A 25,691-nucleotide genomic window follows, 5' to 3' on the forward strand; every position below is an offset into this window, starting at 1 on the left:
CCGGCGTTGGTTTCTGAGGGGCCGATTCCAGGGACCCTGGTTCCCGGACAGCAGCCCTCCCCGGGTCCCCCCGTGGTCTCCCCACCTTCCCAGGTGGTGAGAGGCTGTGCTCTGGGCCTACCTTGGCGTCCACAGGAGGGACTGGGCGCACGCTTCCCTGTTGCTGAGACTGACGTTGGGGTGCAGCTCAGTCAGGATGTGGTTGGAGACGAGCAAGGCCAATGGGGTCTCCCCTGGTGGTGGGTTTCTCTCTGAAGAGCTGGTCTCAGCGGCTGGGTCTTGTCCTCAGGCCCAGAACGACCTGATCTGGAACACCAAGGATGAGCTCAAGAAAGCGTGCTCAACCAATGACCTGAAAGAGCTGCTCATCTTCAACAAGCAGCAAGTGCCCTCCGGGGAGTCGGCGGTGAGCTGCCCTTGTGTTGCGTGAGCCGTGGGAGGCGGCCAGGCCGCCGTGGAGTGACTGTCCTCTCGGACGGTGGGAGGCCCTCGGTTGAACACCTGCCGGTATTATTGGGCGAGTGACAGTCCGTAGTTGTGTTGTGTTGCATGGTCATCATCATCGTCGTGGTCACCATTTCCCAGGGGCAGGAAGGGGCGGCTCTTCCCCAAGGCAGCCCGTGGTTTAGGATTTTGGTGAGGACTGACGGGGCCTCTGTTTGCCTTGTACATTCACGCCACACTGGCCTCTGCTGCCTTCTGCCCGAACTGCCCGGGCTGTGAGGCTGTGGAGGGAGCAGGACCACCTCGTGAGACCAGCCTCCCCAGCAGGCCTGCCCTGCCGTCTCTGGGGAGAGGGGGCACTGTTCTGTGCAGAAGCAGTGGGTGCTCTGGCTCTCCCTTTACCTCTAAATCCCCGAGGGAAGTGGGAACTGCAGGAACGTGCGTGGACTTAAAAGTACAAAAATCTAAGCTCCACCTGTCAACCAGCCGGCCAGGGGGTGGGCAGTTAGTGAGCCTGGGGGGCCAGCCCTCTTCTGCGTTGGTGAGAGCAGTTTGTGCAGATTCTTCATCCCACGCGGGGAACGTCACCCTGTAGCCCCTCCTCTGTCCCTGACACGCGTCTCCACTGGCAGATCTTGGACCGCGTGGCTGACGGCATCGTGTTCGGTGCCCTCCTGCCCTGCGAGGCGTGCTCGGGGCAGCTGGTCTTCAAGAGTGACGCCTACTACTGCACGGGGGACATCACCGCCTGGACCAAGTGTATGGTTAGGACCCAGACGCCCAGCCGGAAGGAGTGGGTGACTCCAAAGGTAAGTGGGGGGTCCGGGGTCTGTTGCCAGAAAGACATCGTCCCCTCACTCCAAGCTGCCACGCCGGCAGGGCAGCGTTCTGCAGACTTCTTACAGCTGATCCATCCTCATAGTTAGAATATAAAATTCTATTATTGGCTCCACGGTTTAAAAACTTCACAAATGGAGAACCACAGCACTTCGTGCTGGAGTGCAGGTTTGTCCAATCGGAGTAAAGTCCTCCTGCTGGCAGACTGTGGATCATTCTGTTCCTGCTCAGCAAGTGCTTACTAAGTGCCAGGCACTGTTGTAAGTGCAGGGGAGAGACGGCGAGTAAGTGGATCATTCCTTCCTCTGTTAGGAGAGTGTTTCTTAGGAATATTTCTTTGCTTTTATGCTAAAGGGGGAGCTGGTTCCAGGATTCGGTTATCTTCTATTGTCATCTCTTTTCTAATAGAACTACATGTTGAATTCTCAGGTGCGAAATCTCAATTGAGGAACCTCATTTGGAATTGTGGGGGGGGGGGTGTTGACAGTGTCTTTGGGGGCTTGGCTGCTGGAAGGACTCCACCTGTGTCCTCAAACTCAGCTTGAGCTGGCACCCAGCTGCCTGGGGCAGAGGTGGGACTGCCACTAACTAGGGTTTGGGGTTTGATCATCCAGTTATCTCTCCCTGTGCATACTTCTGGGGGCGAGCATTGGAATGGTGCCCTGTAGGAAGCACTTGGTCGTTGGGACTTGAGTGCCCCATGGGCACTGCTAACCCAGCATCTGGAACAGGACTCCATGGTTCCGCCGGCCCTCCTGCCCGGGTTCATTCGTTTCCGGCCTCCTCTGCCCACGACCATAATTTACTCCCTCTCAGTCCTTTCTCTGTACGTTTTCTTGAGTGATCACTCAGCAAATTTGGCCTTGTTGCCTCCCGCACCCTTAATATCTTGTAGTGATTCCTCAGTTCCTATAGAAATACTAGTATTTTCAGTCTTTCTGAATATGCAGGTGTAACGGGCCCTTCTGTGGTATTTGTATTCCTTCTATCTTTGAGAAAATAATAAAGTAAATAACGTGAACTATTTTGTGCTTTATGTATCAACCAGAGGCCTGGTGCATGGATTCGTGCACCTTGAAAGTAAATTAATTAGAAGGTGGCCAGCGGGGCGGGCGGGGGCGAGACTGGCCAGACACGCCCTGTAGCCGACCTCCTGTGGTCCCTCCTGGGGCTTGAAGGGCGTCTGTGGAGTGGGGCGGTGTCCCTCCGGTAGGTGGGGTCCCTCGGGCCGGTCTGTGGGGATCAGCTGAAACCAGCAGTCCAACATCCCCCGAAGGGCCCCGGAGTGCAAGAGGGCGCTCCGCAAAGTTGCTGTCACTCAGCAGCCCCTGCATTGAGCATCTGCCCCCTGGTGGTCATTGCGCATCATAGCTACCGGTTGGACGGTTGCTTAGATTGCACAGCATATATATACATGTGAATATATACTTTTTTCCCAAGGATATGTTTATTGATTTTTTTAGGCCGGGGGGTGGGGGGTGGGGAGAGAAACATCCATCAGTTGCCTCCTATTTATGCCCTGACTGGGAATCAAGCCCACAACCTTTTAATGTACTGGACAGCACTCCATTCAAGCCACCCAGCCAGGACTAGCCTCTACCTATATTTTTAAAGGAGTATTTTAAAAGGGTATCTGCAGCCCTGGCCAATGTGGCTCAATTGGTTGAGCATCACCCCATACACTAAGAGGTCCCCAGTTTGATTCCCAGTCAGGGCACATGCCAGGGTTGCGGGCTTGATCCCTGGTAGGAGGCAGCCAATCGACGTTCCTCTCTTTCTCCCTTCCCCTCTCTAAAAATCAATAAAAATATATTTTTTAAAAGGTACCTGCATGTGTGAGGCATTTTTCTCAGGTCCACGGCTTGCTTGTTGCCCATGCAAGTTCATGGATTTGTAGACTCCATGCAGTCCCTCTGCTGTCCCCAGGGTCTTGGCCCACAGAGTCAAGGTCAGCTCCTTAGCTTGGAACCCCCAGCCCTACCCAAAGCCCTTCATGATCTGGCTGTGTTGGCCTCTGTGGCCCTTTTCTGCCACCCTTTCCTCCTCACATACCGCTCTCACCACGCCTGTGTACACACAGACCTCTAATCCTTTGCACTTCCAGCCACAGGGAGCTAACTACCCGTGGTTCCCAGCAACCACTGTAAGTCAGCCGCATGCCTTTTTTTTTTTTTTTAATTAAATCTTTATTGTTCAGATTATTACATTTGTTCCTTTTTTCCCCCCCCATAACTCCCCTCCTCCCAGTTCCCGCCCCATCCTCCGCCCTCACTCCCCACCCACTGTCCTCATCCATAGGTGCACGATTTTTGTCCAGTCTCTTCCCACATCTCCCACACCCCTTTCCCCCCCAAGAAGTCAGTCCATTCCCTTTCTATGTCCCTGATTCTATTATAATCAACAGTTTATTCTGTTCATCAGATTATTTATTCACTTGATTCTTAGATTCACTTGTTGATAGATGCATATTTGTTGTTCATAATTTGTATCTTTACCTTTTTCTTCCTCTTCCTCTTCTTAAAGGATACCTTTCAGCATTTCATATAATCCTGGTTTGGTGGTGATGAACTCCTTTAGCTTTTCCTTATCTGTGAAGCTCTTTATCTGACCTTCAATTCTGAATGATAGCTTTGCTGGATAAAGTAATCTTGGTTGTAGGTTCTTGGTATTCATCACTTTGAATATTTCTTGCCACTCCCTTCTGGCCTGCAAAGTTTCTGTTGAGAAATCAGCTGACAGTCGTATGGGTATTCCCTTGTAGGTAACTGAGTTTCTTTCTCTTGCTGTTTTTAAGATTCTCTCTTCATCTTTTGCTCTTGGCATTTTAATTATGATGTGTCTTGGTGTGGTCCTCTTTGGATTCCTTTTGTTTGGGGTTCTCCGCGCTTCTTGGACCTGTAAGTCCATTTCTTTCACCAGGTGGGGGAAGTTTTCTGTCATTATTTCTTCAAATAGGTTTTCAATATCTTGGTCTCTCTCATCTTCTGGCACCCCTATAATTCTGATGTTGGTACGCTTGAAGCTGTCCCAGAGGCTCCTTACACTATCCTTGCATTTTTGGATTCTTTTTTCATTTTGCTTTTCCGGTTGGATGTTTTTTGCTTCCTCGCATTTCAAATCATTGACTTGATTCTTGCGCTCCTCTGGTCTGCTGTTGGGCGTCTGTATAATATTCGTTATTTCAGTCTGTGTGTGCTTAATTTCTAGTTGGTTCCCCAATATAAGATCGAGGGTCTTATTAGTTTTCGTGTAGATCTCATTAAGTTTATCGGCAGCTTCTAAACAGTTCTTGAGAGACCTTAAAAGTGTGGTTCTGAACTGTATTTCTTCCATTGACAATTTTGTCCTGTTTCTTTGTCTCCGCATTTTGTTATGCTTCCTTGGTGCACCCCCTAGTGGTCTTTGTTCGCAGTCTTATAGATAAATCTTGATTGTTGTAGCTAATTCCAGGGAGGGTTTGACCTCCAGGCCAAGTGGCTATGAGAATCAGCTGTGTCAGCAGTGAGAGAACTTCTGTCCTCTAGGGAGGTGCTAATCTAGCCTTTGCCTGAGGCTATCCGGCAAATGCCTCTGTGCAGGGCTTGGGCGGGGCGGGTCGCACAGGATCAACAGGGTGGGCCGGAGAGAGCAGTTATGGCGGCTCTCAGTCCTGTCCCAAGGGGCTCTGCCTCTCTGAGTCCCAGCACCCGCTGCAAAGCTCGGAGAGAAAGCTGCACTCGCTCTGACCGAAGCCAGACAGTCCCGCTTCTCCCGTTTGAGCCTGGGTCCCTAAAGACTCGCCCGGATCTGGTGCTCAGAGTCTGCGACTCCCTCCCGATTGAAAACAACAACCGAGCCGCATGCCTTTGCTTAGCCCTTGTTAGAGGCTGCTGCGTGGTCACTGCCTCTGAGGACCCTTCCATCATTCCCCGTCTTGCAGCCCCAGAGCACACCACTGGCTTAGAACTTGGCTCCTGGGTTACAGCTTGCCTTGGTGGGACTTCCCCAAGGGCAGAAACTGTCTCTTTAGCCTCACTGTGACATGTGACACATGGTAGGTGCGCAGCATATGTTAGGAAAGAGGCTGTTACCTCTTTCATCCAGCAGGCGTTCAGTGAACGTGGTTACAGTAGGGAGGGCTGCTTCTTGATTGGATGAAGACTTAGGTGCGTAAGATCTGTAGTGTTCCCTGAACTTCACATACAGTAGCCCCCCTTATCTGCAGGGCATAGGCCCAGTGAATGACTAAGACTGTGGATAATGCCAAGCCCTATATATGTTAAGTAAAATAAGGATGACTTTAAATACAGCAGTGCGATATCATGACACTCGACCCCACAACTGGAATGGCTATTAAATGACTGGTGGGCAGGTAGCATATACAGTGAGGAGAGGCTGGACAAAGGGATTATTCATATGGTGTGAGCTTTAAAACTTCAAAAACAGCAGCTAGCCCCCGGACTGTGAACCAGGGGGTTGCAGTTTGATTTCCCGGCAGAGCACATGCCCAGGTTGCAGGCTTGATCCCCAGTAGGGGATGTGCAGGAGGCAGCCAGTCGATGATTCGATGATTTGCTCTCATCATTGATGTTTCTATCTCTCTCCCTCTCCCTCTCTCTCTGAAATCAATAAAAATATTTCAAAAACAACACGGCTAAGTGGGGACCTACTGTATTTTATGTTGTGACCACTCAGCACAGGCCATTGTAGATCGCGTGGGATGAAGATAACTATGCTGATGCTAGAATCTGCATTGAACATTGACCGTGACTGGGCTCGCTGCTGCGTGTTTTATCTAAGGAGTGTAGGGAATTGCCCTGATTTCCATCTGTGTAATCTCTCCCGGTGTGTGCAGTCTTTGGGGCCTTTTGGTCATGGGATGGGCATGTGAACCCAGAGAGAAAAACTCGTTTTTTAAAGCATTTTTTTTACCGCTTTCACAGTACAAGCTCTAACAGAATTGAGTTTGCCATCTGTGAACCACTGTTGAACCCAGACTACCACCTTCAGGCCTCATTCTCAAGTTGTTCCCCTCCAGAGTCAATCTCTCTGGGTGCTAGAAATAACTACCATATCTGTAATAATTACTTCATACTAGAAGCCTCACATTTTCTTAATGTTATTCTTTTTTTTTTTTTAATATATTTTTATTTCAGAATGGAAGGGAGAGAGAGAGAGAGAGAGAGAGAGAAACATCAATGATGAGTGAGAATCACTGATTGGCTGCCTCATGCCCCACTCTGGGGATCAAGCCTGCAACCCTGGCATGTGCCCTTGACTACAATTGAACCTGGGACCCTTCATTCCGAAGGCCAATGCTCTATTCACTGAGCCAAACCAGCCAGGGCCTTAATGTTATTCTTTACCAGGGGCCCGGTGCATGAAATTGGTGCACTGGGGGTGGGATCCCTCAGCCCAGCCTGCCCCCTCTCACAGACTGAGAGCCCTCAGGGGATGTCCTACTGATGGCTTAGGCCTGTCGTCTTTGTTGGGTTAATTTGCATACTCACTCCTGATTGGGTGGTGGTTGTTGCGGAGGGACAGTCAATTTGCATCTTTCTCTTATTATATAGGATTATACAAAGATTTTTTTATCTGGACAACAGAAATGACCTTGGCTCTATCAGGTGATTATTTCAAGGGAGAACTGGCTTCCTAACTGAAACTTAAATTCCTCAGGAATTCCGAGAAGTCCCTTACCTCAAGAAACTGAAGGTCAAAAAGCAGGACCGTCTCTTCCCCCCCGAGACCAGTGCCCCAATGGCAGCACCGCCGCCTTCCACAGCCTCGGCGCCCACTACTGTGAACTCTTCTGCCCCACCAGGTAGAGCTCCGGGGCGGGGGGGTGTGGGGGTGGGGGGCTGAGGTCCTGTTCTTTGGGGGAACAGGCTGTGTTCACTGTTGCTGGTCCTGTGAAAAAGCCCTGTCTTGCCCCCCCTTCCCCCCCCAGCAGGAGCAGGGAGGCCAGGCAGATAGCCTTACCTGGAATGGCCTACCCTGCCCAACTAGGACAGAGCATATCCGGTCTCGCTGTCCTGCCTCCGGCAGCCTGCGCCCACCAGGCATCCAGAGCTGCCATGATGCTGGGCTCCTGTGCAGGCAGAGGCCTCTGTGCTGGTCAGCGTTAGTGAGAGATGCTCGCACCAGCAGAGAGCAGTGAGATCAGTTTGTGTTTTTCTCGGGAGAAAGCCCCACTGCCTTTGTGTATTTGGACACGGAGGGCTGGCAGGACTTTTCCCTGCGGCACCTCCTGTCTAGGATGTCGCCAGCACTGCCTTCCCATCAGCCGCAAACACGGTGCACCCCGTCCAGGGCTTTCTAGCCGTGCCAAGTGCTTTTCCCCGGAATCAGTTGTCTCCAGTCGTTGTGAACGAAGCTTTGCGTTGTCATGGACTTGTCCAATTTTTTAATGGGGTCAATTACTAAGTATTGCATAAGAAATTGCAGTTTGGTTGTAATGGGAGGAGAAGAATAAAAGTAATTGGGCGTTCACGCAACCTACCTCTCTGCTTCCCATCCTCTGCCGGCTTCCTGTCCCTGGTCCCCGGGCTCCAAGTCCAGCCCTGTGCCCAGGGATGAGTGCGGGGTCTCAGGCGGCACTTGGCTGGCTGTCCTGCTTTCCTGGTGCCTTTGCTTCTGTTTGCGTAGACTTCCCTCGGGAGACGCTGAGGCTGTCCAGGGGCCCCGCAGCCCGTTCCTGAGAGCTTGCTGCTGCCTTCCTGCCCCCGCCCCCTCCTGAATAGCAGCCCTGCCTCACGGTTCTGTTCTCCCTCCCAGATAAGCCGCTGTCCAACATGAAGATCCTGGCTCTCGGGAAGCTCTCCCGGAACAAGGACGAAGTGAAGGCCACCGTCGAGAAACTCGGGGGGAAGCTGACGGGGACGGCCAGCAAGGCCTCGCTGTGCATCAGCACCAAGAGTGAGTGCAGCCTCATCGCAGCCCCAGACGGCGGCTCTGCCTCTGGGGATCGTGCCGAGGGTTGAATGGGGGCGGGCTGAGGTCGGGACAGCGCGGTTGCTCTGCTCTTGGGAAGGGCGGCCAGCGTGTGCACCTGGTGCCGCTGCTGCGACTGGAGCGGGTTCAGGTCCTTCTGCTCCCGCTAAACTGAGGCTGCTGTTCCGACTCCTGTCACCCGGCGCTCTGCCACAGGGGTTAGTAGGTTTGCTGCCAAAACGAAAGTTTGCAGCTGAAGTACATTTGGGAAATGCAGTTAAACAAAGGTAAATGGGTTTCTTTGCAGCATTATTACACTGATGACCATTGTAATAAGTCTCTGAGTCAGAGAGACAGCGTGCAGCATTTTCCAAACATACTGCCTTCCGGGTCCTTTTTCTGTGAATGTTACTAACTCCTCATTCTGTAGAATGGTCTAGAGCAGGGGTGGGCAAACTTTTTGACTCGAGGGCCACAATGGGTTCTTAAACTGGACCGGAGGGCCGGAACAAAAGCATGGATGGAGTGTTTGTGTGAACTAATATAAATTCAAAGTAAACATCATGACATAAAAGGGTACTGTCTTTTTATTTTTTTTTTATTTTTTTTTTAGTTTTATTCATTGCAAACAGGCCGGATCCGGCCCACGGGCCGTAGTTTGCCCACGGCTGGTCTAGAGGCGTTAGCACATCATGCTGTAGAGAAGGGGTGTTGCTGGGAAAGGCAGTTGTGGAAATAGCCCCAGAGCACGAGGCTGGGAGGACAGGCGAGCTGTGGGTGATGAGGGTCTGGGAGTAAGTATGACTCTAGAAACTTGAGATTTGACATCAGTTTTAAACTTGTTTATTCTCCCTTTTTCCGCCTGATTTGAACAGAGGAGGTGGAAAAGATGAATAAAAAGATGGAGGAAGTAAAAGAGGGCAACATTCGAGTGGTGTCTGAGGATTTCCTCCAGGACGTTGCTGCCTCAACCAAGAGCTTCCAGGAGCTGGTCTCGGCCCACCTCTTGTCCCCCTGGGGCGCCGCGGTGAAGGAGGAGCCGGTCGAAGTCGTGGCCCCAAAAGCGAAGTCGGGGGCTGCGGTCTCCAAAAAGAGCAAAGCCCCCGTCAAAGAGGAAGGTGAGGCCTGAGCTGCCCTCTGGGGACTGAGCCAGCGATGCCAGTGGCCCGTTGGGTCCTAGGTCACGGCCTGTCCCCGTCTGCATGTGCCCCTGAGACGGCCTGGGTGGTGGAAGGCGCACGGGTCCCGTGTTGGCATGAGATACAAGTGGAAATGACCCCCTTGTCCTGCTTCCCCTTTTAAATTTACTTTAATTTTATGTTCACATTTCTCCCTCCCCTTCCAAGGCAACAACAAATCTGAAAAGACAGTGAAATTAACTCTTAAAGGAGGGGCTGCTGTTGATCCTGATTCTGGTAAGCAAACAGGGCTGATGGGAGCGGAGTGGGGCCCGCCTTTGCCCTCGGGCTCCCACCACCACCACCCTGTCCTGAGAGCACGCCTTTGGGGAACCTCCAGGGGTGGCGCTAGGGTGTTCAAGCAGGTGTGGACTCTGTGCAGACCCTTACCCCCAGCACCCTGGCCCCTCCTGGAGGAGGAGCTAAGGGCCCTGCCTCCTGGCAGGTCTGGAACGCTCTGCGCACGTCCTGGAGAAAGGCGGGAAGGTCTTCAGCGCCACCCTGGGCCTGGTGGACATTGTTAAAGGAACCAACTCCTATTACAAGCTGCAGCTCCTGGAAGACGACAAAGGAAGCAGGTGTGGTCTGGGGTGGGGTGTTCGGGGAGCTGTGCTCCAGCAGAGGGTGCGCCCGCTCTGCTGTGCCGTCAGCCTCCGGACCCCGCGTGTTCTCAGTGCCTGGGCCTTCTGTCCCCTCACAAAGAGCGTGGGGTGTAGTGAGGCTTTCGGTGAGAGGGGAAGAACGCCCCCTGCCCTGACAGCCTGGCTCTCCCGGGTCCAGGCGGGCCATCTTAGGGGGTGTCACATAATCTCCCAACTCCTTTCTTACATTCCCTTGAAGATTCTAGTTTCTCATACCCTCACTCGTGTTTCTAAACTTCTGCAGCAAGTAAAGTTCGGCAAGAACTGAACTTCTAAATTTTACTTCAAACTCTAGTTACTAAAGATGTTTACATTGCGTTTTTTGCTGTTATTTTTTAAACCTGAGAGAACGAGGCGAGGGCCAGTTCTGGGGTGCTGAGGGGCTGGGCTGCTTTCTGCGTCCACACCACTGGTCGATCTCCCTATTACAGCCAGCGTGGAGTGGGGCTGTGTGTGGGTGGAGCATTGCGTGGAAGGAACTCATTGAATTCTAACGGTGAAAATACTTTAAAAATTACTTTCATGTGTTAAACTGTTTTAGCTCATGGAAACGATTTACTCCCTGTAACCCCAGGAGATGCAAAGGTTTCCTGGTGGGAAGGCAGCCCCATGGTGGGGAGCCCAGGAAAGGAAAAGCCAGTGTCGCTGTGGCTAAACCCGGGGTGGACAAACTTTTTGACTCGAGGGCCACAATGGGTTCTTAAACTGGACCGGAGGGCCGGAACAAAAGCATGGATGGAGTGTTTGTGTGAACTAATATAAATTCAAGGTAAACATCATTACATAAAAGGGTACGGTCTTTTTTTTTTTTTTTTTTTTTTTTAGTTTTATTCATTGCAAACGGGTGTATCCGGCCCGCGGGCTGTAGTTTGCCCACGGCTGGGCTAAACCCTGCTAGCCTCCGTGTGTAAGCTTAGGTTCCTCCTACCTCTTCACCTTTCACCGACCTTTCATTTAAAACGTGAACGTCATGCCCTAACCGGCTTGGCTCAGTGGATAGAGTGTCGGCCTGCGGACTGAAGGGTCCCAGGTTCGATTCCGGTCAAGGGCATGTACCTTGGTTGCGGGCACATCCCCAGTAGGGGGTGTGCAGGAGGCAACTGATAGATGTTTCTCTCTCATCAATGTTTCTAACTCTTTATCCCTCTCCCTTCCTCTCTGTAAAAAATCAATAAAATATATTTAAAAATAAATAAATAAAATAAAACGTGAATGTCAGAGGTGACCATAAAGAATACAAAGTACTTGGTTGGCTACTGAACATTCCTAAAGGAATACACCTCAGCTGTCATTCAGTTCATTACCTACTCTGGCCAGAGATTTGAAAGTCAAAAATGGTTTCTTGCTCGTAGAAATACACCTGCGAAAGCTAGATGTATATTGTCCCGCAGGAGAAGGAGTAGGCTTTTTGTAGAAATAGTCGTGGTCTGTTAAAGGACAGGCAATGAGAGTAACATTCCCCACCACCAACCAGAAATTCTAAAGGTGGTTGTGGATGTGTGCGTTTCCTGGGGGCCTGGACGTACTGGGCTGTAGAGTGAAAGCGTTGTGTGGGTTCTTAGGGTCAGAAAATGTTTCTCAGGATAGGTCAGTGTGGTGTCTTCCACACATTTCCAGGCGAAAGAACCTAATAGAATACATTTATATGCTTTTGGGCAATGGCCCAGGAAAACAGGAAGCCCCAAATTTTCTTTCTTTTTTAAAAATATATTTTTACTGATTTCTGAGACGAAGGGAGAGGGAGAGAGAGAAACATCAGTGATGAGAGAGAATCATTGATCAGCTGCCTCCTGCACAACCCACACTGGGGATCGAGCCTGCAACCCAGGCATGTGCCCTGACTGGGAATCGAACCATGACCTCCTGGTTCATAAGTTGATACTTAACTACTGAGCCACACTGGCCAAGCCTTTGAACTCTGGCTTTACTTTAAAACGCATACAAGTTTTATATTTGGGTTTCTAATATATTTTTACTTACAGTGATGTAAAACTTAACTTACCCATTACTTCCACTAAGAAAAATTAACTTAGCCAAAGCTAGGCAACACGGGAGCTAGAGGGCACCCACAGTGTGTGCCCTAAACCGAGGTGGAAGCAGGTGGTAGCCTGGGTCTGACGGTGGCTAGCCCTGTATGCCACTGCCCCACGCCTGCCATGTCATCGCCTCAGCGTCTGAGCCGAACCAAGTTCCGTATTGTCTTCAGGGTGTGTCGTTAGTGGCTGCATCTAAACACGTGACTTCTAAGTGACACTTGCTGCGTTTCTTTGGGCTCTTTTTATAGGCAATTTGAAAGGCCATTTTTTAAATTTACTTTAAACTTGCTGTAACCGTCAATTCAGTAAAAGTAAAATAAACGTTCTTTATTGTAATGTCAGTTCCCTTCGTTCCGCTGTCACTCGTCATTTTAGGGTGTTTGAGTGCCTTCTCATCCAAGTGGACTGTCCGGGGAGGGAACCTCCTCCAGCGATGTGACCAGCTGACCCACAGGTTTGTAATTGCCGCTCCTCTCCCGCCCTTGCTGCCCCCGTAGGTACTGGATATTCAGGTCCTGGGGCCGCGTGGGCACGGTGATTGGCAGTAACAAGCTGGAGCAGATGCCGTCCAAGGAGGATGCCGTTGAGCACTTTATGAAACTGTATGAAGAGAAAACCGGGAATGCCTGGCACTCCGAGAACTTCACCAAGTATCCGAAAAAGTTCTACCCCCTGGAGATCGACTATGGCCAGGTAACGCGTAATACTCTCACGCCATCTAGTCCAGTGGTTCTCAACCTTCCTAATGCCGCGACCCTTTAATACAGGTCCTCATGTTGTGGTGACCCCCAATTTCATTGTTACAAATTGAACATAATGAAAGCATAGTGATGAATCACAAAAACAATATGTAATTATAGATGTGTTTTCCGATGGTCTTAGGCGACCCCTGCGAAAGGGTCATTTGACCCCCAAGGAGGTCGTGACCCACAGGTTGAGAACCGCTGACCTAGTCTTTGTAAAGGGAAGGGTTACCATACACTTTTAAAGACATTCCAGGAATCAGACAGCATCACTGGTGAATGCTACCAAATGTTTAAAGGATTAATACAAGTCCTTCACAGACTCTTCCAAAGAACAGAATGGGAAGGACACTCCCAACTCATTATGAGGCCAGTGTCACCCCGATACCAAAGCCAGATAGAGACATCACAGGAAAACTGATGACCAGTATCACTGTGAGTCTAGGTGCAAAACCCTCAACAGAATGCTAGCAGTCTAGCAGCACAGAAGGAATTTATCCGAGGAATGCAGGGTGGGTTCACCGTACGAAAACCAGTGTAATATAACGTGAATAGAATAGAGGCTAAAAGCCACATGATCGTCGTTATAGACCAGGAAAAAGCATTCAGTAAAACCCAGGACCCTTCATGGATGGGGTCCGCAGCATGAAGTGTGAGGTGGAGAGGTTTTGCTGTTTATTCCTTTGAAATCTGGTGTATTTTTAACCCTTACTGTACATCTCAGCTTAGACTGGCCGCATTTTAAAACTAGTGACTACTGTATTAAGCTGATCTAGAGAGTCATTTCTTCAGGCCATATAGAATCCCATCCTGTGGGTGACCGTGATTCATAATTTACCAAACAGTATACTGTGCCTCCCCTGATTGGGGTTTAGGTTAGTTGCAGGTATTTGATAGAGCAGTGCTGATAACCATAAATACCCGTACCTCTGATCGTTAGCATAGAGGTGGAGTTCCCGACTCGCAGAGTATGTGCATTTATTCATTTATTTTTAATGTATTTTTATTGATTTCAGCAAGGAAGGGGGAAGGAGGAGGGAGAGAGGAACATCAGTGATGACAGAAAATCACTGATCGGCTGCCCCCTGCACTGGGATTGGCCTGCAACTGGTCATACGCCCTTGACTAGAATCGAACCTGGGACTCTTCAGTCCACAGCCCGACATTCTGTCCACTGAGCCAAACCAGCCAGGGCCAGAGTATATGCATTTAAGGCTTTTTGACATGTTAACAGTTTCTTCCTCGGTGAGGTTGGAACCAGAAGCTGGGTGTTTCTGTGTTAAGAGTACATCCAAAAAAAAAAGGTGCATCCACAGCAGCCGTGAGCACAGCACGGCACAGGTTTCTGTCTGCATCTGGGGTCAGCCCAGCCGGTCCCAGGGCCAGCTCCCTTCCCTGAAGCACATGTAAGCAGATAGATGGACAGCATAGCCCTGCCCTCATGTGGTTCAAAAGTAAGAAAAGCTCAGGCATTTCCATCACAGTGTGGTCTTGGCTTAGCTGAGTGGCCAGGCAGTGGGGGCTGAGCCTCATGCTTAGTTTATCAGGAGGGGGGGTGGGTTTGGGCTGCGGGTGGCTAAGGTGGATGCACTGAGCACTGTCAGGCTGCCTGGCTTGAGGCGTTGGGACGGAGAAGGCTGTATAGACTTAGTCACTCACGCAGTTGGCCCTGGGATGAGGTGGAGTAAGAGAAGTGGGGGAGCATCTGTCCACTGGTCCCTCGATCCAGGGTGTGCCCTCCTAGCTGCCAAGCTCTTCTGGGTTGGGCACGAGTGGGCACTGAACAGATTCCCATGCAGGACACCAGCAGCCCGAGGGCAGGAGACAATGAGCAGGAGGGGGTGAGGGGAGTGTGACGCTGCAGTGACAGCTGGGTAAGAATATGGGGCAGTCCAGAGGACTTGGGGGGCCCTGGAAGTGTCCGATCCCTCTGCAGACTCACACCCTTCCTGGTAGCTGCCGCCCAAGCCCTGTGGATGGATGCCTAGCCCTTCTGGTGGCATCGTCCTGGGTACTCGGCCTGCAGCCCAACACCACCACCGCTTTGGTTGTTGAATGGGGTCTCTTGCTGACTGTCTTCTCCTCTGTAACATACCTGTTCCCCCAAAGGATGAAGAGGCGGTGAAGAAACTGACAGTGAGCCCTGGAACCAAGTCCAAGCTCCCCAAGCCGGTGCAGAACCTCATCAAGATGATCTTCGATGTGGAAAGCATGAAGAAAGCCATGGTGGAATATGAGGTGCGTGCACTGAGGGTCCTGTCTGAGCCTTTGCTGGGGGCAGGGGAGTGCTGAGCTGGTGACGCGCTCAGTAGCTCTTACTTGAACCGGCACCTTTGCCTGTTCTTAAGCCTGAGGTAGAGGAGGTGTACTGCGGCCTGGGGTGCTTGCAGAGGTGTGTGGGGGAGAGTCCCCTGGGTTCCTGGTCCCCTTGCACTTTGCTCCTCCTTGTTGCCATGGTAGCATCTGTAGCATCTTCTCTGTGGCCCAACAAGCAGGCAGTCCAGGGCGCAGCCCACTCCAGTAGAAGAGCTGCTGTGGTCACTGTTGGCAAAAGTGCGGGGAGCTTCTGACGCTTGCTCGCAGATGAAATTCATTCCAGCTGTTTTAGGAAGAGGTTGGGCCCAGGCTGAGGGGCGGGGGGGGTTGAGCCCCTCTCTCTGTCCCGGGTGGACTGTCCCACATGTCATTCCCAGCTTCCTGCACTCTGGTTTTTCTGTGACTTACAGAAATCCTCACCTACTGTCAGACCCAAGTGTGTATCTTCCTGTGGAATGGCACCATGATGCTGGCTTTCACTCAGACGAGCGACTAGTTTTGCAGGAGGAAGAGGGCTGGGCCCTGCCTGGAACAGGCTAGAGGCAGCCCGTGAGAGGTGGAGAGGAGGGTGCCCACCCCTTGCCTGGCGGGTTCCCGTGGGGTCGGGTAACCAGGTGGATAGTGAACGTGGCAACAACCCTGGGCGCTTTATGCCCAGGAGGGGCAGCTGGTGCTCCGTGAGGAGGTGAATTCTGAGCCCAGAGCAGAGAGGTGCCAGGGGACGGAGGATGCCACACCCAGAGCCCCGCTACGCCCGGAAGCCTCCCTGTGCTGCAGGGGCGGCTCCTGGGCCCCGGGCATCTCCCACTCGCAGTTCCTCCCAAAGCTGAGCTGCCGGAGCCGCTGCCCAGCCTGTGGCAGGGCTGAGCCTCGAGGCTGCTTGCCGGGCGTGGGGGCGGCCGGCGCTGACCCCGCCTCTTGTTCCCGGGGCCTGTGTGTGTGTGTTTTGAGGGTGCAGATTAGAGAGAACGGTCTTTTTAAAATAAACATTGAAATGCACCGCTTGGGGAGCCTGCTCTCGGCTCCGGTCACGCTGCCCTGGGTCAGGATGTCTTCTGAGTTCCTCCTTTAGAATTGCTTTCAGAACCACTTTGTACTTCATACTAAAGATCGGCTTTTATCACATCTCCTTGGTCAAAGCAGATTATCCACCTTCTTCCCTGGAGTTTTTAGCTCCAACTACTTAACTGTCCCCACCAGCCAGGCCCCTCAGGATCGGCAGCACCGCGGGTGCAGTGACACGTGTGCGCCGGGGCTGGTAGCCATTAGACGCCGGCCGTGCTGGCCCCCCTGGCCCCCGGTGAACTGTGAGCACGTCCGTGGCTCGTTTCATTTACTCCTCACAGTGGTTCTATGTCTCGGGTGCTTGTTGGCTCCATCTGTGTCCCGGGCCCTGCAGGTGCCGGGATGCAGAGATGGGTGAGGTGGGGTCTGGGCCCCGGAACAGAGGATCCGTTGGGAATAGCCCAGAGACAGTGTCTGAGGATACAGAGTGGGGTCCCCTGCGCACAGATGTGGGGGGGCGGTGAGCAGTCCAGGCAGGTCACTCACGGTGAATGTGGCCCCGTTTACAGACAGAAGCCCAAGGCTGAGCAGTGGGTGCACAGCTGGTAGCTGGGGACCAGGCCTTCTGGCTGCAGGTCTGCTGTTGTCCACGTCAGCTTCTCCCTCTCCTGGTGGTGCTCCCGGGTGGTGTGCGCAGTAGCAGTGTCGTCAGCGCGAATGAGCGTTTGACCCGTTGTGACCGATGTGGAGAGACGCTGGCGACTTGCTGTAAATGCGTATGTTCGGTAGCCGCTCTTTTAACAGTCGCTTTGTAGTCGTTTCCTCCCGGGGACTGCCGTGGCTCCCTCGTCCTCACGGGAACCAGCTGGGAATGCGCTGTGTCTTCCCGAAGTGCGTGGCTCTTTCACCTCTAACACAGGGTGGGGAGCCTGGCTGGCTTCTCCCTGACACATGAGTAGCAAGAATCTTCTCATAGACTCTCGGCCCCTGAGTGGGGGTCGGACTGCAAAGTCTGCGGGGTTGGGTGCCTGCATCTCCCAGGAAGATGGGCAGCTCTGGGTGCGTCCGTCAGGGCCCCGAGAGGCCTGGGAAGGTGACCCGTCCCCTTGCCTGGCGCCGTGCGGCTTGGAGCCTGCCTTTCAAGGGGGATCCCCTGTCTCCTCAGATCGACCTTCAGAAGATGCCCTTGGGGAAGCTGAGCAAAAGGCAGATCCAGGCCGCCTACTCGATCCTCAGTGAGGTCCAGCAGGTAAGCGAGGGGCCGGCCGGCTCTGTCCCAGCTGCCAGTGGCTCTCCTGGGCCAGCCCCCGGCCAGCCGCTGGTCTCGGGGTGCGCGGTTCGTTTACTCAAGGTCAGTGGGTGTACTGGCCACAGTTCGTGATGATGGAGATTTTTTTCAGTTTGACAAGTGCTCCTGCGAAAGATGATCACAGAACCAATGAATTAGCAGTGTTTTCAGCAATGAGCTGGGTGGTAAACTTCCTGTAAACTTGTTGAGGAATTTGGTTCTCCTGCTTCATAAAATACTTGAGAATTGGGCTGAATTTCTTTCGCAGTTACTAGGAGGTTATCAAGTAGAAAGCTAAGTAATGTCTTACTTTCATTCATATCCCCTCCCCCCTCCACAGATCCTCCAAGCAGTGAGTGCTCTGGGGGTTCCACTTATGGGGAGGTGGGAATGGGAGTGGGGGGGCAGGCTTGGCTTGGCTTGTGAGAGAAGGAAAGCACACAGGCAGTGGGGCCGGGGAAATGCTTTCTGGCTGGAGCTGGGGCAGAGGCCCTGGCACGTGGCAGTTAAATCCCGTAGAGCTGGTCTGGAGCAGCGTCCCCACCAGCTGGGACAGTGTCCCCACCCACTGCACAGAGCAGGCACACGGCCGCAGACCGAAGGTTTACGACCTCGAGACGCCGATGTCCCTGTGAGAAGCAGACTGGCCTCGGGCCTGCAGGGTGCCAGCTTGCTGCCCCCCTGGCATCCTTGGTCCACCTCGGTGTCTGCCAAGTATGCAGGACCCCGTGTCCAGCTCCTCCAGCTGCTTGTGCATCCGGGGCACTAATTGTCGCTGTGGCAGAAAGGGGAACGCGGCCCTCTGTGCCGGGCCACCGGCACCTCCCGAAAGTAAATCCCGGTCTTAAAGGTGACGTTCAGTGGGTGAAGGAGGCCAGACTGAATTTTATAGCCAAGGGATTTTTCCCTTTTATTTCGTTACGAAGTTTTCAGAGCATACAGAAGGTTGAAAGGATTTTACAGCAATTCCCATGAGCCCACCACCTAGACACCACAGTTCCCCCGCGGGTCTGTACCTCCACGGCTCCTGTACAGATGAAGCCTGTGGGAGGCTGTGTGCTGAGCCTCAGGGTTTGAGGCTGGAGGTCCTGCGCTGCAGGGCGGTGACGCCAGCAGGCAGGCTCTGCGCTCACCAGGACCCTCGGACCCACCGCACCACCTTCTGGAGGAGAAGCCCAGCCCCGCGCGGGGCCTCGCTGGCTGCCTCAGCCTGTGTTCTGTCTGTCCCTCCCCCAAAGGCCTTGTCCCAGGGCAGCAGCGACTCCCAGATCCTGGATCTCTCCAATCGCTTCTACACCCTGATCCCCCACGACTTCGGGATGAAGAAGCCGCCGCTCCTGAGCAACGCAGACAGCGTGCAGGTAGCGCTGGGCCTGCTGGGCTGTGGTGCTGCCCCGCGACTCCCTCTCCACCTCGTGGTCCCTCCGGGCAGGGCCAGCTCTGGGAAGGCCGCTTGGTGTCGTCATTGTGAAGTGGGTTCTGCCCACAGTGTGGGGACACCACGGGCAGAGCGGATGTGGCGCTCCCCCTCATCAGTCTGGGGACAGAGCCGGGAGTGGGAGGGCCTCCCTGCCTCGCAAGGCAGCCAGTGTGCGCGCCACCTGTCACCAGTGTGTGCGAGAGGAGAGACGGCCTTCCCACAGCCTCACGGCTTCCGCCTCCCTGCCTCCCTGCCACAGGGGCCCTCCTTGCTTTCCAAGGAGCCCTCCATGGTGTGCGCCGGACGGACGACAGGCCGCCCGGTCAGCTGGGAGTCCCCCCTTCACTGTCCGCTCAGGCCGTTATCTGCATTCAGTTTTCTGTCCCAAAACTGGGCGAGCCCTCCTCCCTCGCGTGGCACCTCCCTCAGGGGTTTTCTTTGTCCCTCCAGGCCAAGGTGGAAATGCTGGACAACCTGCTGGACATCGAGGTGGCCTACAGTTTGCTCAGGGGAGGGTCTGATGACAGCAGCAAGGACCCCATCGATGTCAACTATGAGAAACTCAAAACCGACATTAAGGTAACAGGGCCCGCCCTTTCTGAAGCATCCTCCGCGCTCACCCCGAGTGCGTGGTCCCCAGACCTCCATGTGTGCCGCGGTCTCCTGGAGAGCTTCCCAGCACAGGGCCTGGGCCCGAACCCCGGCCTGGCTGTCGCGTCCCAGGTGCTGTCCTTGGAGAGCCGCTGGCCGTTTCCCCAACAGCTGAGCACCGGGGTTGCAGGGCAGGCGTCCACGCCCAGGCCTCAGTTTGCTGAAGAGACTGGGTCTGAGGGCCTTACAGGACGGTCGCTCCTTGTCTAGAGGGGGGTCTGTTTTGGAGACTTCTGCGGCCGGAGCCCTAGGAGGTCAGTTACTGTGTCCGTTTCAGAAGTGGAAGTGCCTGAGGGGCCGCAGTAAGACAGTGCCTGGCCGTGTCCCCACATGACGCCCGGAGTCCTTGGCCTCTGCCCTGGGGCTGACCTGAGGGGATGTCAGCCTTGGCTCCTGGCTCGCCCCGGTGCCTCTCCACTCAGCCCCGTGTCCCTCCCTGCAGAATTCCAGGGTCCGCGTTCCCTAGAGTCTGCTGAGCCTGGGAGGGCGGGCCTGCGTCCCTAAAAAGAGCCCTTGCTCCTTGCTTGGGACAAAGCATAGGACTGTGGGTCCGAGCAGGGATGCTCTGGGTTGGTTCTGTGTGAGGGGCTGCTGTGCTAAGAGGCTGGGAGAAGAGCAGAATTCCTATTTTTCGGAACACTGGATACGAACATGAATATGGGACACAGAGCATGTCTCATAACGCTCTCATTTAGCACGGATTCTCTTAACTCGGTGACAGGTAGGTGGTGGGTGGGTGCCCTGAGCCATGGTGTGCATGGCCCTGAGGAGTCCAGAACCCCTTCCCTCCAGCGCCTCATGGCTATTGCCGCATTGGATTGCAAGTCTTGGCTTTGGGGCGCCCCCTCCTGGCCCACATGTCTTACCTCTGTGGACTGGACTGGACCTGCGAGCTGGCTCCCTGTTCTAAAGGCTCTGTTGACCGAGCCCCAGGCCTCTGGTTTCCTCGTAGCCCAAAGAAGGCACATTCAAGGAAGTGGGGCCACTGGCCTGGGACCCCCCAGCTGTGGGGCCTGGGACCAGGGCTCAGTCCCATCTGGGCTTCATGAAGGCCATGGTCATGTGATCTGTGCACCCCCTGAGCCTGTGCTGCTCTCCCACCTGTGTGTGCTCTGATACCAAGATGCGCTTCTCCCAGGTGGTGGACAAAGATTCCGAGGAAGCCAAGATCATCAGGAAATACGTTAAGAACACTCACGCGACCACACACAACGCCTATGACCTGAAAGTCCTCGAGGTAAGGCTCCCCGTCCGCCCTCTGCCGGCTCTTCCTGCTCCTCCTTCCAGCCTGGGCCTGGGTAGAAACGAGCAGTTAACTTTGCTTGAAGTAACCAGGGGAAATTTCGTTAATTTGTTGAGCTGAAAAATGAGCAGTCTCCTGGTTTGGGGGTGGGTTTATTCTAAAACCTGGTTTTAGAATCGGGAAATATTATCAGAGATTCAAAATGAAGTGCTTTGCCCTGGCCGGGTTTGCTCAGTGGTTAGAGCGTCCGCCCACAGACTGAAGGGTCTTGGTTTGATTCCCAGTCAGTTGCAGGTTCGGTCCCAGCCCCAGTCGGGGCACCTGTGGGAGGCAACCAATCGATGTGGCTCGCTCTTTTCTTCCTCTCTTCCTCCCCCTCCTCCCTTCCACTCTGTCTAAAAATCCATGGGAAAAATAGCCTCAGGTGAGGTTTTTTTTAATGAAGTGCCTTAGTTGTACATCTCCTACACCAGTGGTCGGCAAACTGCGGCCCCTTGAGTGTGGCTCTTCCACAGAATACCACGTGCGGGTGTGCACGTACAGTGCGATTGAAACTTCGTGGCCACACTCAAGGGGCCAAAGAGCCGCATGTGGCTCTCGAGCCGCCGTTTGCCGGCCACTGTCCTCCACCTATTACTCGTTTTCGTAGCTAGTCTCTGCTAGATGGGACGTTGACTAGCCAGGCTGCTCTCTCCCAATTGAAACGCCTTACTTACTTTAAGATCTGTTAGGTTTCCTGGCTCAGCCCTCCTGTACCGAGTCAGGTCCCTGTGTTAACCAGAGTAACGTGGTTTCTGTCACCTGTCCTTTACTGAATGCCCCAACCAGATCTTTAAGATCGAGCGTGAAGGGGAAAACCAGCGCTACAAGCCCTTCAAGCAGCTGCATAACCGGAGGTTGCTGTGGCACGGGTCCAGAACCACCAATTTCGCTGGGATTCTGTCCCAGGGTCTCCGGATCGCCCCGCCGGAAGCGCCTGTGGTACGTGCCTGGCCTGGAGAGTGGGGTGGGTAGTACCTGTCTGTGCCGCTGGCCCCAGAGAGCTTTAACAGGGACTTGGGTGAGACATGCACATCCCAGTGAGTAGGGGCCTGGTGTAAAGACGTAGGTTTTGGCTCGGCTGTGGCTGACAGGTGGCTGTTGCCAGGCCTCCCTCTCCAGACCCTTAGCACAGCCCCTGAGTAGGACCTTCGCCCCCGCTCTCCTGACCGAAACTCTGGGTGGTGTGGCTGCACGTGTGTGAAGCGTCCAGGCTCTGCTGTGAGTGCTGATTGGGGTGTTGCCATGCAGAGAACAGACCTTGGCCGAGAGCCAAGCTGAGCTCCCACCTGCCTGCACCCCTCCCAGCTGGGGGACCTCCATGGAGCTCCCTGTCTTCCTCAGGGGAGACGGTGACACACGAGGAAAGCCCTGCCCAGACACAGTGTGGCCATGTCACCTGTTGATGGCGGAAGGGCTGCTGGACAGGGCTCAGCGGGGGTCCTCCAAGCCTCTGGTTTCGGTGTTGTAGGAAGTGGGGGGAAGTAGGTTAAGGACTCGCTAGCGCTGAGCCACCGCACGTGACTTGGGCAAGTGACCTAACCTTTTTGAACCTCACGTTTCACCTACAAGAGGGAATGGGAATACTAGGCAGCGTTAGTGGGTGTCCACATGTGCCAGGTTCTAGTGGAGCATCTATTGCAGTGATGGCGAACCTGTGACACATGTGTCAGAGGTGACACGCCAACTCATTTTTTTGGTTGATTTTTCTTTTTTAAATGGTATTTAAATATATGAAGTAAATATCAAAAATATAAGTCTTTGTTTTACTATGGTTGCAAATATCAAAAAATTTCTATGTGTGACACAGCACCAGAGTTAAGTTAGGGTTTTTCAAAATGCTGCCACGCCGAGCTCCAAAGGTTCGCCATCACTGGTCTATTGACTGACGTAACGCTCACAGCAGCCCCGGGCGGGTCTTTCCTCTGTTCGGGGGAGGAGGACGTGGGTCCAGAGAGATGAAGCACTTGTTGAGGCCGCTCAGAGCCGGGCAGATGCGGGTCGGAGCAGGCTGTCGGGAGCTCGGGCTCAGCGCCCTGTGAGGGGCGTGGGGAGAGTGGGAAGTGGCGCTGCAGCACTCGGCCTGGCTCGCTGGCACCGGTACTGGGTGGCGCTGCAGTACTCGGCCTGGCTCGGCTCGCTGGCACCGGTACCGGGTGGCGCTGCAGCACTCGGCCTGGCTCGCTGGCACCGGTACTGGGTGGCGCTGCAGTACTCGGCCTGGCTCGGCTCGCTGGCACCGGTACCAGGTGGCGCTGCAGCACTCGGCCTGGCTCGCTGGCACCGGTACTGGGTGGTGCTGCTGGCTAACTGCCCACTGAAGCCTCTCCGTTGACCCTTCCCCCTTGCAGACGGGCTACATGTTCGGCAAAGGGATCTACTTCGCCGACATGGTCTCCAAGAGCGCCAACTACTGCCACACGTCCCAGGGAGACCCGGTGGGCTTGGTCCTCCTGGGAGAGGTTGCCCTGGGGAACATGTGAGTTGCCTGGCGTGGGGGCGGGGGCTTGGTGGGGAGGGGGGAGGGCTCCAGGGAGCAGGGTCCCCTGGCGGGGAGGTGACCCTGGACATTCCCCTCCACAATTACAGGACCCACGGATGGGCAGGCAGGGGGGTAGCAGAAACCTATGAAGCAGCGGTTCTCAACCTGGGGGTCAAACGACCCTTTCACAGGGGTCGCCTAAGACCATCGGAAAACACGTATATAATTACATTGTTTTTGTGATTAATCACGATGCCTTAATTATGTTCAATTTGTAACAATGAAATTGGGGGTCACCACCACATGAGGAGCTGTGTTAAAGGGTCGCGGCATCAGGAAGGTTGAGAACCGCTGCTCTGAAGGGAAGTGAACGGGGGAGGGGAGGAAGGCCTCCAAGCCCAAGGCGGGACCTGGAAGCAGAGAGGTTGCTACACAAAGGAGTGTCGCCCGTGGCCCCTCCCACTGCTGTTTAGAGACCAGCTCGGACTAAAGTGCGTCAGTCCGGTTCTGAGACCCACAGAGAACACCTGTGGGCCCAGGGGTGGGGGACAGAACAACCCCCCGCGTGGCGGCCACGGTTCTGCGCAGAACCGTCCTGTGCATGTGGCCGCAGAGCAGATCGCTGGCACGAGCCGTGCAGAAGAGCCTTCGTGTCTGCAGCCGGCGGGGACCCACAGGAGGGAGCGCCCGGCCATGCATGGGCTTGGTTCTTGGGGCTCATCTCCCTTCCTCCCTCGACCTCGTCTGCAAGTCAGAGCCAGCCCCCGAGGCCCTCTGAGACGGTTCTCTCTCTCTCTCTCTCTCTCTCTCTCTCTCTCTCTCTCTCTCTCTCACAGGTATGAGCTGAAGCACGCTTTGCACGTCAGCAAGTTGCCCAAGGGCAAGCACAGTGTCAAAGGTGAGTGTTGCCAAAGCGAGGCTCTGGCCCCGCCCCCTGACGCACAGGCGGGAGCTTTCTCCCCGGAAGCCGAGTTCCTGGCTCGGCTGTGACAGCTGGAGGCCCATTTCAGAAGCTTCCCTCGCTGCGGCTGCCCGGGGGGTCTGTGAGCACGGGCAGCGGGGTGCGTTGGTGTGTTGGCGGGGCGATTTAGCCCGGCTCCTCGCTCCAGCGCCGAGGGCCCCTCTGGGGCCGGGTGGTCCCTGCGCATCGTGGATGGAGGAACGGTGGCACCTGAGGAGTCGGGAGCCCTGGCCCCCGGTTGGAGGGAGTGCTTTGGAATTCTGCTCACAATACCAGTGTAATTGGGGGTGGGTGCAGCATGCACTCTTCTCGTCAGAATCACCCACGGCTGGTGCCCTGGGAATGTGATTATCGCCGGCCGTTTCCTGTCTGGAGGAAGATAGAGCATGAAATGTGTGTGTCTTTAAAGTGAACACAGAGCGAACATGAGCGAACTCGGCGCCCTGGGGCATTCTCAGCATCTGCTCTCAGTTCACCTCACTCGTGCCTTCTGTTTCGCAGGTTTGGGCAAGACGACCCCTGACCCTTCCGCTAGTATCACCCTGGATGGGGTGGAGGTTCCTCTGGGGACTGGGGTCTCGTCTGGCGTGGATGACACGTCCCTGCTGTACAACGAGTATCCTTTACGTGTAGCCCCTGTGCAGCCGGTTGGCTGCTGAGGCTGCCCTGGGATGTCCGCCTGGCGATGGTCCCCTCGCTGGCCTCCCGACACCGAGTGAGGCCTGACGCCCGCCTGAGCTGCCCAATTGGGGCGCACACGCTGCACTCGGAACCATTGCCTCCTTGACACACCTCCCTCCAGGTACATTGTCTACGACACGGCTCAGGTGAACCTGAAGTACCTGCTGAAGCTGAAGTTCAACTTTAAGACGTCCCTGTGGTGAGCTGACGCACGGCCGAGGTGCAGCCCGCCGCCGGCATGAACTTGCCTGGTGTGCGCGGCGCTGACGGCCGGGCAGAGGCTGCAGCTGGGGTGCAAGGGCCTCGTGCCTTCACTGAACCCCTCAGCGATTGAACACTGGTCACATGGTCACCGATTTTTCCAAACTTTTCAAATCCGTTGTTCAGGTTGGTTGGGATTTCCTGCCAGCCGTCGCCCTGTGGGTAACTGACAGTGGAGAAGGGGGAGGGGCAGGGTTTGTCTAGACTAGTCCTGCGGGGAGAGCCAGGCCACGGTCCTGGTTCCCCAGGGCAGGAAAAACCAGTCTTCCACCTTACACTTAAGTGTTCTTTTTAGTTTTGAAAAAATGTTAAGCATTTATTTTGAGGTAACAATAAAAACTAATTTCATAATATTTAGGTTTTTCCTTTTGCATTTGTTGTCACCCTTCCAGCTTTGGGGGGTGCTTGTCTGGGGAAGGGTGTGAGGAGACCGGTATCCGTTTCTCCTCCTTAGAAACAAGGTGCTGCCTGTCCTGGCTAGGCACCCTCAGGGAGAAGCAGAGTCAGTTAAGGCTGCATGTGAACCCCGACTTCCCTGTGAGCACCTTGTCTC

At 54.3% G+C, this 25,691-nt stretch overlaps 1 protein-coding gene across 1 annotated transcript in view; it reads left to right on the forward strand.

Moving 5' to 3' along the window:
- PARP1 (poly(ADP-ribose) polymerase 1) overlaps positions 1-25,491 on the forward strand; it is a 37,523-nt gene extending 12,032 nt beyond the window's left edge. The window contains exons 6-23 of the mRNA XM_059677761.1: positions 290-406; positions 1,077-1,253; positions 6,940-7,084; positions 8,038-8,178; positions 9,069-9,311; positions 9,540-9,608; positions 9,817-9,949; positions 12,546-12,741; positions 14,901-15,029; positions 17,278-17,361; positions 18,639-18,761; positions 19,271-19,399; positions 20,610-20,708; positions 21,543-21,695; positions 23,105-23,232; positions 24,072-24,133; positions 24,698-24,812; positions 24,999-25,491. Coding sequence (XP_059533744.1) covers positions 290-406; positions 1,077-1,253; positions 6,940-7,084; positions 8,038-8,178; positions 9,069-9,311; positions 9,540-9,608; positions 9,817-9,949; positions 12,546-12,741; positions 14,901-15,029; positions 17,278-17,361; positions 18,639-18,761; positions 19,271-19,399; positions 20,610-20,708; positions 21,543-21,695; positions 23,105-23,232; positions 24,072-24,133; positions 24,698-24,812; positions 24,999-25,080 — 2,325 coding nt within the window. The 3' untranslated portion in view covers positions 25,081-25,491. The remainder of the gene's footprint in view (positions 1-289; positions 407-1,076; positions 1,254-6,939; positions 7,085-8,037; positions 8,179-9,068; positions 9,312-9,539; positions 9,609-9,816; positions 9,950-12,545; positions 12,742-14,900; positions 15,030-17,277; positions 17,362-18,638; positions 18,762-19,270; positions 19,400-20,609; positions 20,709-21,542; positions 21,696-23,104; positions 23,233-24,071; positions 24,134-24,697; positions 24,813-24,998) is intronic.
- Positions 25,492-25,691: the final 200 nt, after the last annotated feature.

This window comes from Myotis daubentonii, chromosome 20 (genome assembly GCF_963259705.1).
Source record: "Myotis daubentonii chromosome 20, mMyoDau2.1, whole genome shotgun sequence".
Lineage (NCBI taxonomy): Eukaryota > Metazoa > Chordata > Mammalia > Chiroptera > Vespertilionidae > Myotis > Myotis daubentonii.